The sequence below is a fragment of the Carcharhinus amblyrhynchos genome, chromosome 6, assembly GCF_965287045.1.
Source record: "Carcharhinus amblyrhynchos chromosome 6, sCarAmb.v2.hapA, whole genome shotgun sequence".
NCBI classification, from domain to species: Eukaryota; Metazoa; Chordata; class Chondrichthyes; order Carcharhiniformes; family Carcharhinidae; genus Carcharhinus; species Carcharhinus amblyrhynchos.
In genome coordinates, this window is record NC_137329.1 from 119985596 (window position 1) to 119998208 (window position 12613).

Below are 12613 nucleotides of genomic sequence, written 5' to 3' on the forward strand. Positions count from 1 at the left end.
GCTTTTTAAATTGGAAAAAGTAATGAGCTATCATAAAAATTCAACTTTTTGAATGGTTAAAATTTTCACCTTTGCCTTGCAAATATTGAAAGAATTAATGCTTATTTTTCCCCCTCCCTCAGTGATACTGAAGGAATATTGTATGGAATTAGAAATCACATGAATCCTACCACACTGCCCTCCTTAAAAACCAACTTCGACCTAGCATGTTATCTATATAGACTTTAGCAAGGCCTTCGACAAGATACTGCATGGTAGGTTGTTGCATAAAGTTAAATCTCACGGGATCCAGGGTGAGTTATCGAAATGGATACAGAACTGGCTTCTTGATAGAAGCCAGAGGGTGTTGTAGAGAGTTGTTTTTCAAACTGGAGACCTGTGACCAGCGGTGTGCCTGAGGGATCAGTGCTGAGCCCACTGTTATCTGTCATTTATATTAATGATTTGGATGAGAATATAGAGGGCATTGTTAGTAAGTTTGCAGACGACACCAAGATTGGTGGCATAGTGGACAGTGAAGAAAGTTGTCTCCAATTGATCTTGATCAATTGGGCCAGTGGTCTGACGAATGGCAGTTGGAATTTAATTTAGACAGATGCGAGGTGATGCATTTCGGTAGATTGAACCAAGGCAGGACTTACTCAGTTAATAGTAGGGCATTGGGAGAGTTACAGAACAAAGAGACCTAGGGGTACATGTTCATAGCTCCTTGAAAGTGGAGTCACAGGTGGACAGAGTGGTGAAGAAAGCATTCGGCATGCTTGGTTTCATTGGTCAGAGCACTGAATACAGGAGTTGAAACGTCTTGTTGAAGTTGTACAAGACATTGGTAAGGCCACACTTGGAATACTGTGTGCCATTCTGGTCACCCTATGATAGAAAAGATATTATTAAATTAGAAAGAGTGCAGAAAAGATTTACTAGGATGCTACCTGGACTTGATGGATTGAGTTATAAGGAGAGGCTGAATAGACTGGGACATTTTTCCTCTGGAGTGTAAGAGGCTGAAGGGTGACCTTATAGTGGTCTGTAAAATAATGAAGAGCATAGATAAGGTAGATAGTCAATATCTTTTCCCAAAGGTAGGGGAGCCTAAAACTAGATGGCATAGGCTTAAGGGTGAGAGGCGAAAGATATAAAAGTATCCTGAGAGGCAATTTTTTCACTCAGAGGGTGGTGAGTGTCTGGAACAAGCTGCCAGAGGTAGTAGTAGAGACTGGTATAATATTATCTTTTAAAAAGCATTTAGATAGTTACATGGGTACGATGAGTATAGAGGGATATGGGTGAAATGCGTACAATTGGGATTAGTTTAGGAGTTTAAAAAAAGGTGGCATGGACAAGTTGGGCCAAAGGGCCTGTTCCATGCTGTAATCCTCTATGACTCTAGCTTTTGGTTACCTAGAGCTTTGACAAAGGATCATCTGGACTCTGCTCTTTTCTCTCCTTACAGATGCTGCCAGACTTGCTGAGATTTTCCAGCATTTTCTCTTTTGATTTTGGTTACCTGTCCTGATCTCTCCTCAAGTCAAATTTTGTTTGATAACATTCCTGTGAAGAACTTTGGGCCATTTTGAAAAATGCTATATGAAAATGTATATTCTTCTGGATTCCCTAGTGGTTCCTGTGTAGTTGAGACAGAGAGCACTAGGGAAAAATCACTATCTGTATCAAGTTAGCCATCTCAGTGGGATGCAGTAGGCAATGCCACAAATGCCCCCATCAATCCAATGATCCTTGCTAGAAATGCAAATGCGGACAGGCTAGTCTAACCATGATCTCTTCATATGCTGACACCCAGGGTCACAAATGAGTAAAGCCACTGGAGTGAGGTACTAGAAGATATTCAGTAATTGTGTTCCCATTCCAAAACAAGGCTTCAATCAATGCCTTCAAGGCAAGAGAGAAAATGGGATTAAAAGGAATATCAAGGAAAGTGTTACTAAAAATGTGAGCCTTCAGATGACAACACTTTATATTCATAGTAAGTAACAATATTTAAACCCAACCATTAAACCGCTATTTCCCCTTTAGGATATTAAATAGTCACATTACGTGGAATCACAATCTCACCTTGGGCTTGGAGAAAAAGCCATTTCCAATGTCCAGCACTGGGGGATCAGATGATTGCATGTCAGCTACAGATCGCCTGGGATCAATCTGTATTGTGAGAAGGGTCAAAAATGGCAGGGGGGCGGGGGGGAAGAAAGAAAGAAAGAAAGAGAGAGAGGGGGGGGGAAAAAATCAACCCAATTACATAAGCTTCTCCAAAAAGTCTACATCTTAAGTGAACAGATAAACTTCAGTTTGATTTTATTCAATTTAACAACATGTTCACTTTTGCCACAAACCCCAGGATCAGGAACTAAATCCTTAAAGAAGATGACAAGTGCACCAACAGTTTTGCTTTAATTATTTTGTGCAGAAGGTAGTACACGTCTAATAAACTATCTAGTGATAAATAATCAAGGACCCGTAGGTGCACAAGGGGTCTATGTCCTTGGGGCTGACAACATTGACAATAGTTTTTGAGGACTTGTTTCATTTGATTGTCACATGCGTTGGCATACAGTATTGTTTCTTGCTGGCTATACAGGCAAAGTGTAAAGTTCATAACGTACATAGGGGAGATGAAAAGCATGCTGGATGTAGTGTTGCAGTTACTGATAGGGTGAAGAAAAAGATCAGCTTAATGTGAAGAACACCATCTGCACTGGTGGGATTCAGACCTGATTCCCAGAGCATTACCTTGGGTCACTGAATTACCAGCCCACTGACAATACCATTACATCACTGCCTTCCTTTGGATGTTGGAAGAAAGTTGGCCAATGTTGTGTGTGCAAAACCAACTAATGAATGTTTAGTTCTTCATGATTATTTAAGAACCTTGCAGGGGAATTCAAATTTTCAGTAGAATTAATGAACCGCATGAATTATTTATGGATCTTTTTCCAGAGATTATGGAATTACCTCAAGAATTTTTCAGAGATTGCCGATATAACAAAATATTTTGACATTTACCATTTAGGCACATTCCTTCTGTGTGTCAATAGTAAATAGCCTCTTTTCACAACACCACCAGCATCATCTCTTTGGAATTTCCTCTTCTCATTCTCTCCTTCATTATTTATCTATTATTCTCTGCCACAATGGAAGGAAACCTTAAAATGTCACAGATGCTTAACATTTTGAAACCACACAATTGTTGCATCCTGTTTCACAATGTGGTGTTAAGCAGGGAAGTCCTAGCCGATATTTATCCCTCAACTAGCTTCACAAATATCTGATCATTACCGCTTTGTTGTTTGTTGGGGCTGGCAATGCACAAATTGGCTGCTGCATTTCTTACAAGGCAACAGTAACTATGCTTTAAAAGTTGCATATTTTAAAAATTATTTATCAGACACAAATAGGTTTACATTAACACTGCAATGAAGTTACTGTGAAAACCCCCTAATCGCCACGCTCCGGCGCCTATTCGGGTACACGGAGGGAGAATTTAGCATGGCCAATGCACCTAACCAGACCGTGGGAGAAACCGGAGCACCAGGAGGAAACCCACACAGATACAGGGAGGACATGCAAACTCCGCACAGACAGTGACCCAAACCAGGAATTGAACCCAGGTCTCTGGTGCTATAAGGCAGCCCTGCTCATCACTGTGCCACCCATAGAAGTCTTGAAATTTGCATATATAGTCATGCCTCTTTCTATGACTGATATATCATGCATTAACACACCAAGAATTAATTTAATGATTCAATTGACGATGCTATATTGCAAGCGGAGAGATTCATTTTAATAAAATAACTACAGTTCCAACTGACTAACCAGCTTCTATCATAGTGTTAACATAGTAGAACTAGTGGATTTGAGCAGGCTCTCTCTTGGGACACCACAGAAAATTATACATTTAGCCATGCTGAGTACAATTCCTTTGTAAAGTTCACATCCTGTTCAGGTACTAACAGCTCAGGGATCTGTGAAATACTACAAATTGCAGGCCGTGCCCTCCTTTCCACGTCCATTAAAAGATCACAAAATTTATTTGCAAGACCGGAGTGCTGCTGGCTGGGCCCAGCATTTATTACCCATCCCGAACTGCCTTTTCAGAGGGCATTTAAGAGTCACCCACATTGCTTTGGATCTGGAGTCACATGTAGGTCAAACTGGGTAAGGACAGAAGATTTCCTTCCCTAAATGACATCAGTGAGCTAGATGGGTTTTTACAGCAATTGACAAATGGTTTCATGGGCATTAGACTTTTAAGGCCAAATTCTTGCCATGGTGGGATTTGAACCTGGGTCAGATTTTGCCCTGGATCTCTGAATTACCAGTCCAGTGACAATACCACGACATCCCTGCCTCCACAGGTGGATGGGGGCAAGGAAGATGTCATGACTGCAGAGTTTTGCAAAGGAGTTATTTTTCAAATATTAAAGGATGAATTTTGCCTGTATAAAACACAGGGACCGATGACAGTTGTCCAATTGAATAAGACTGCACATTCAGTACAGATGATTTTGTCTGCACAGTTAAACAAACTGAATGAGAACAATGATCCAATATCCTTCAAGGGCTACATTATCATTTAAATATCGAGTCACAAGTTTGTTTTCAAATTACTAGTATATGTGTTCAAGAGACAGATATACAGAGGATTTAAAAGGTACTAATTCAACACAAGGTTTCAAATAAGCTTTGTAATCAACAGAAACCTTTGACTAATTATGGCCTCAAATTCCTTCTGAGTATCAATTATCCTCTATTCATTTCCCACATATGCATAAAACAAACATATTACCATTGAATCAACTGAGTGCTATAATATGCATAGTTAGATAATTACGCACTTAGCGTTCAGTAGACTGCAGTCCACATTAATGAACTTCATTCGTTTGGATTAGCTACTGTACAAACAGGATTAGAATACAATTACCTGTAGCGTTTGAGGTCCACAAGTATGCAGATGAGGAATTCTTGGATGAATATCAGTGATGTGAGGAGCAGGATCAGGATTTGTTCTTATGCTATGGCTTTTCAAAACCTCATTATAAGGAATACTGTCAAAATTTGTTTTCCATACCAATACCTGTAAATAAAGCAACTTTTTTTTTAAAAAAAAACTAGGTTAGAGAATCAATTAGAACATTAATAAGAAAGTCTGTGGGACCACAACAAAATTCTATTCAACTGCAGGATGGAAAATGGGTACAGGAACATGCAACAGGCATTATATTAATATATTCACTTTGGTAACATTAGCTTAGTTTTAAGGACAGGTGATGGTGTAGTGGTATTGTCACTCGGCTAGTAATCCAGAGGCCCAGGTTGATACTCTGGGGACCAAAGTTTGAATCCTTTGTTGTCTTTTAGTCTTGTTCCATACTTCTAAAACTTTATTCTAACTCTTTTAAACTCTCTAACAATGTTTTAATTCAATCTCTTGCCATCCAACTTTTGAATGGACCTATCTAGCATTAAGTTGATCTTTCTTTACACAATAGCTATGACTGTAACACTACATTCTGCACTCCCTTCTTTCCTTTTCTATGTATGGTATGCTTTGTCTATATAGTGTGCAAGAAACAATACTTTTCACTGTATACTAATACATGTGACAATAATAAATCAAATCAAAAAGAGATATGGGGACAGTGCAGGAAAATAGCATTAAGGTGGAAGATCAGCCATGATAAGAGTTGAATGGTGGAGGAGATTCGAGCGGACAAATGGCCTACCCCTGTGCCTATTTCCCGTTTTTCTCTAAAGCTTATATTGCTCAAGTGAGGAGCACAAAACTGAGCACAGTATTCTAACCGATACCATACCAAGGTCCTATACAAGGACAAAATCTTGCTTCACCTTGTAGTGAATTGCATTGTGAATACAACCCAGAAGCCCATTTGCTTTAGCCTCATGACATTGGTCATGAGTCTTCAGAGAATGATGAACTCTAATACCAAAATCTCTTACTTTCATCACTGTCTTCAATCTGCCATTAGTCAAGCTCATAACACTAAACAAATTGCCATACTTGGGGCATTTCCCCAAAACATCAACATCCAGTTGTAATAGCTTGCAAACATACAGATTATTACTTCAATTCCCGTATCTGAACCATTAAATGGAAAACTATAAACAGCAAAGACCCTTTTGGATTTTCAATAAAGCTCTTAAAGCTAGATAGTGCATGTCCCAAAACTTAAATGTTCATCGTCAGCTGCAAGTTTATTTCAGGATGGACAACTCAAAGCACACAGATCAATTTAATCAATTCCCTTCCCGACTAAATAATTTAAACCACATTTCAATCCATTTATTTTTCGCTCAATGCAAAATGATTTAACTCTCTAGCATCCTCTATAACTCCAATCTAGGACCATCCTACATTTCCTTATGTACAGGAATACTTCTATTTGAGTTTCCATGCATATGAACTCCAGCCCCCTTCTGGTGAAATCACACTTTTACAGTTGCCACTTTTAACAGCAGCAAATACTCTTGGCAGCAGGCACTCAGTGATTGAAACCCTCCCACAGATAGTGAAGCATTTAAAAAAATCTTATTCATCTGTGCAAAATTTTGAAATGACTCAGGGACTTAATGGGCCAAAAGAATTACAAACAAACTTGTCATTTGGCTTCAATGCTTTAAAAAAAAGTTTTGCATTTACTTAGTGCCTTTTATGTCCTCGGGATATCCCAAAGTGCTTTACAAATGTAGTCACAGTTACAAAGCAGGAAACGTAGCAATCAGATTTATGGCAGCTTGCTACCATAATCAACAACTAAATCAATCACAATCATTTGTTTCAATGTTGGTTGAGGGATAAATGTTAGTTAAGAAAGTATAGTGCTGTGAGATCTTATATGTCCACCAGGGACTGTCTAACAGCTCATCCAAGAGATGGCACCTCTGGCAACGCAGGACTTTTTCAGTATTGCACTGGAGCGTCAAGGTAAATTTTGTGCTCAAGTTCCAGAGTGAGAAGTTAAGATTGCAATCCTGCCACAATGAGGTGAATGCTCCAGTTCCAAGTGAGAGCAGCTCTTACTAACTGGAGAGGGTTAGGACACTATTCTTATGTGGATACAAGAACCGGTTTCCACTTGTGTGGGGACAGGAAAAGGGAGTCTGTGCCTGTGTTCTCCGGATTGTGTGAGTAAGCCTATGTTAAAGGCTGGCTTCAGATTACTCCTTTGCTTAGTGAATGAGTGACAAATTGTAACATGTTAAAACCATGAACTTCTATCTCAAGAGGTGAGTGCTACCTCTGTGTCACAACTGACGTTTAAATACTTAACTGAAAACATCAAGACTTTTCCTATTTATCGATATATTCTCTAGCAGCTAAGCCAGCTGTGTACAGGTGGATTATTAACAAAGATTCTTCAACAACTGTGTAAGAGGGAGGCTTCATGTTTTCTTCTGTTGTCTTTCTTTCTGACATAGGTTTGCCTATACTAAAAGGTAATGTCCTATTCTGCAACTCCAGGGCCAGACCCACAGATTGGTGCTTACTCAGTCAAATTACATTTTTCACCAAGTGATTCAAGTTAAGTCAGCAGCACGTTTGTGTCCCAACTGAACAATTAAATCCTTTCCACTGCCTTCATGCTTTGTCAGTGTGTTTTTGATCACTGTAGTTTCAACAATGCTTTTGAAGGTCAGTATTAACTATTTGCATTCATTATTGATGGATCCAAATAGACACTAGGGCCTAGATGTTTGCTCGCAGCTTGGGTGCGCAGATATGGGAGCATTCGCAGCTCTGCAAACCCTACCTTTAAAAACAGCCACCCACAGATTGTCATTCCAGCGGGCATGAGCTGGATTGGAAATGGGGCCATTGTCATTGGACTGAGTGTGGAGGTAGCCTGTTGCAGAGGCAGGTTGGTTGAAGACTGTGCTCCAGCATCATTTTGAAACAAATTAAAAAGGACAGAATAAAAGAGGAAACAGCCCTCACCACCATTCCTCTTGTGTACGCACACTCCCCATTCCCCATCCATGCCGCCACCTCATGCCCCTCTACCCATCTCCAATGGTCCCCCATACTAACCCATGCTCTTCAACCCAGCCCTCATACCCCCATGCTCCCCTCATCCCCATGGCTCTTTACTGTCCCTTGGTCCTTAGTCTCTCCATGCCCACACCAGTCCCACCATGGGAAAACGGAACACACCATCTTCAGGGTAAAGACTTAAGATTTCTGCCACTTCCAGGATCTTTGCCACAAAGAGGCTCTCTGCCACGGACTAACATTCTACTTCCTTTAACATTGGTACAACACACACCAAAACACTTCAATCGTTACAATTGACAATACTGAGCTTACTGGTTTTGCTTTGAAGTAGTGAGGCAACCGTCATGGTATAAACCTTACTGCCAAGCTTTTGCAGTGATAACTGGTTCTCAATTCTAAATTCCATTTATTTATCCCAAGAACCAGTGCATTCTTTATATCATAATCCTCACACACTCAGCATCTGCAAGGACAGACAATGCGCAACACAAATTACAGCTATAGTTGTTACCAATGAAAACAGCTCATTCCCTGTTGCCTCACCAATTAATGATTCAATTTATTCTCAGAATCCAAGAGCTTTTAGTTTGGCCTGAAATTTCCTGCTAGACCCTGCTCAAATGTTTTCCAAAGGTCAACATCTGGAATTTTCATCTACTCTGCCAAGATCAAAGAGTTCCAATACACTTGTTAGATTCGACCTGCTTGTCATACACTCCTGTTTGACTAGATTTGTTACTTTTCTGTTGCTAAATATCTGAATTACTTCCTTTAAGAAAGGCAGTAGTTTCCCACCACAGATGTTAAGCTAATAGACCTATAGTAGCCAGGACCATGCAGCTGTCTAGTTTTAAAGGTCGGGTTCAAATTATCATTCATTTCGTTAACAGATGCTGCAATTTCCTTTATTTCTCAATGTAAAACACAATATTTACCAGATGCATGCAGAAGTAGGAAGCTGATCTCTGTATAACAGGGTGTATAAGTGCAGCACCTTGCCCAAGTTCGTTTCTGTGCTAACCACTGTCCCACCCCACATATCGTGAAACGATTTTCTTTGGTAAGGTATTCCAGACCAAGAAGGGATGATTTTAATAATTGAGCTTCCAGGCCATTCAAAATGAAATGAGTAAGTACATTTTCATACAACAGGTAATGGAAATATGGAATTCTGCACCTACAGGGCTGTGGTTGCTGGTTAAATGAAATTTATCAAAAAGGTCAATAACTATGCTATTTTTTAGTCAATAACTGTGTTACACAAGTCTGTCATGGGCTAGGGAACAAAGACCAGTAAATTGAGGTGAGCTGTGGATCAACAACAAACTATCTGAAAGGCTGAATTGCCTATTACTATTATCTATAGTATTATGATGGTGGGGAAGTCCCAAATTACAAAACAGACATATTTGAACTCTTAAGACCCCAGGTTTAAAACAAAATGGACATACAAGCCAAAGATGGCAGAGAATGTAAATTCTGTCACTTGCTGACTTGCTTTTGGGGGATATTTAGAGAGACACAATGGAATCAAATCCTGCCAACATGAGAAGTACAAAAACTTGCCATCTCATGTGGAGATAATGGGAGCTGATTATCATCTTAGCAAAATGATCCTGTGGGCAACATCCCAGACCGATTTGTGGCTTTTTGCCTTCCTGGCATATACAAAAGCTGTGATAAAAGCCTGCTGCTAAACCTGTTCAATATCGACGAGTGCTGGGTGTGTCAGTGGGTCAGACAGGGAGAAAAACAAAACAGGCTCCTGCTAAGGTTGCTGAATTGCTGAAGCAAGTCAAAGCAGCAAAACCACAACTGAAAAGGAAAAAGGTAGCTCCACAGCCAAACTGCAGAAGACTAGAATCTCAAAACTAACTAGTCATTTCAAGTCAGCGCTTCTGGAATCCCAAATCACAACAGCCGCATTGTTCCAAAGTTGGGTTTGCATTTTTAAATTTTGGACTCAATTTTCATTTCTAACTTATGTGAATGTATATGCATGTGTTTTATAATTTTCTCACATTTAGTAGCAAGAAAGCATGATTAAATTAGCTTCTTTTAAAAGATATATATTGGGGTGGGAAAAGATATCTGCAAGGGAAAGGATCATTTTTAAATTAACCTTGTTGTGACCTACCAAGGGGGTTGAAAAAAGAAAGGGAGCCAGCCCGTTCCACCCCTCCTCACCTGGAATAACAGGGAACCTTGCCTGGGGACCAGCCGTAATAAATGTGTTACAATACTTTCAACAAACAAATTCATAACGTGGAGTCATTTCTCTCAATCATAGTAAAAATGTTGTGGTCCAGTAAACATTAGGAATTAAGAAAATTAGCAGTTCTGACACAAGTGGAAGTTCACTAAATTGGAGTATTCTAACACTTGATTAGCTGGAAAATTGTGCAGTTTGCCATTTATCAATATGTATTTAAATTTTGTTATTTGGAGGACTTCTACAAATAATAATCTTAAAAAAATTCAATTCCAAAAAAATTAGAACACTATAATTGCCAAAGTTAATTAATTAATTGACATCACTAATGTCAAGCTGAGGTGGTGCCAACTTATTTTAGTAACCCATTATTCTGAAAGATTGATTTACACTTAATTTCCTAAAATTACAGTTCTATTACAGATCTTGTGCTGGTGCAACACAAGAAACCTAACTGCCTTGTGCCATATTTAGTAAAATGCTTATTCTACAGCAGCACTGGAAGTAACAGGCCTATTTGGATTTAAAACTAACTCTACTTGCTTGAGTACACAACCAGAAACAAACTTGCACTTAACACCAGCTGCCTTAGCAAGTTCTTAAGATCCAACAACTCATATCTTTTACAAGGAGGCTTTCATAACAAAACAAAGTAGACAACTTCTCATAGCCTTGCACTGCTTGACCTGACAAAAGGTCTCATTTCACAGTGACAGGAAACTTTACCCTGGAGACCAAACACATTGTTCCTGGGTCAAACATGACAGAATCAAATCCACCAACAACAAAAAATGAGTAAACAACTGAAAGAGTTCAATAGAATAGAAGCCTCTATGTGAACAGAAGGAGGAAGAGGGGAAGAAACAGCAGAAGGTCATTTGGCCCTTCAAGTCTCTTCTGCCATTCAGAAGGCTGATCTGTGAGCTTGATCCCACCTTCCAGCTGTTTTCATGCTCTTAATCTCTTTACAAATAAAAAAAGGACTTGCTTGTATACAGTTCCTTTAACGTAAAAAAAAATCCAAGGTGCTTCAGAAGAGCATCATAAAACAAAGTACGTCACCAAGCCACACAAGGGGAGATGAGCTCAGATGACCACAAGCTTGGTTAAAGAGGTACGTCTGAAAGAGTGCCTTTAGAAGGAAAGTGAGGTGAAAAGATGTAGGGAGTGAATTCCAGAGGTTGGGGCCTAGGTAACTGAAGATGCAGCTATTTATAGGGGAGGAATAATAATAATAATAATAATAATAATAATAATAAGCACAAGAGGCCTTTTAAAGGAACACAAATAACTTGGGAGATCATGGCACTGGAGGAGATTACAGAGGTACAGACGGGAAAGGCCTCAGGGGAACTTAAAAATCAGGATGAGATTTTTAAAGTCAACATGTGGCTTGACCGGAAGCTCATGTAGATCAATGAGTACAGAGGTGAATAGGGGAATGGGACTTGCTATGAGTCAAGCAACGTGCCGCAGAGTTTTGGTTGATTTCAAGTTTATGGAGGATAGAGTGTGTGATATTGGCCAGGAATGTATTGGAACAGTTGAGTCTACAGGTGAAGAAATGCACAAGTGAGGGTTTCAGCAGCTGATTAGCTAAGACAAGGTCAAAGTCAAGGGGAAAATTTTAAAGTTTATTTATTTATTAGTGTCACAAGTAAGCTTACACTAACACTGCAATGAAGTTACTGTGAAATTCCCCTAGTTGCCACACTCCGGCACCTGTTCAGATCAATGCACCTAACCAGCACATCTTTCAGACTGTGGGAGGAAACCAGAGCACCTGGAGGAAACCCACGCAGACACATGGAGAATGCGCAGACGCCAGACAGACAGTGATCCAAGCTGGGAATTGAACCTGAGTCCCTGGCGCTGTGAGGCAGCGGTGCTAACCATTGTGCCACCGTGCTGACTTCAGTATCAAAAATCTTTGCTTTGACCATATTTAATGACTGATCATCCACATGCCTCTGGAATTTAGACTTTCAAAGATCTACAAACACTTGAATGACAACTTTTCAGAGACTGCGAGCTTTGTTCTAGACTCCCCAGCCAAGGGAAACATTCTCCTAGCATCTACCCTGTCAAGGTAGTTTTTTTTAATGTTTCAATGAGATCACCTCACATTTCTAAATTTCAAAGAATATTGGCCCAGTCAACTCAATCTCTCCTCATAGGACAGACCCCCCACCCCTGGATGATTTTAAGTACTGTTGCTATGTCCCTAATAAAGCAGTCCAACACTTTGACCACTACTGATATTACCACTAACTGCCTACAGTTCCTCATCTTGCCCTTCTCTCTTTCCTTGAATAGTTATTAGTTTTCAATCAATGGCAACTATTCTAATATCTAGGGAATTCTGTAAGATC

General features: G+C 39.7%; 1 protein-coding gene across 3 annotated transcripts in view; it reads right to left on the reverse strand.

Moving 5' to 3' along the window:
* Nucleotides 1–12613, reverse strand: part of poc1b (POC1 centriolar protein B) — an 88194-nt gene that overhangs the window by 43421 nt on the left and 32160 nt on the right. For all 3 annotated transcript variants that reach the window (XM_080191761.1, XM_080191760.1, XM_080191759.1), the window contains exons 9-10: nt 4940–5092; nt 2074–2160 (exon numbers count right to left, since the gene is read on the reverse strand). In XM_080191761.1, the coding sequence (XP_080047887.1) occupies nt 2074–2160; nt 4940–5092 (240 nt within the window). The remainder of the gene's footprint in view (nt 1–2073; nt 2161–4939; nt 5093–12613) is intronic.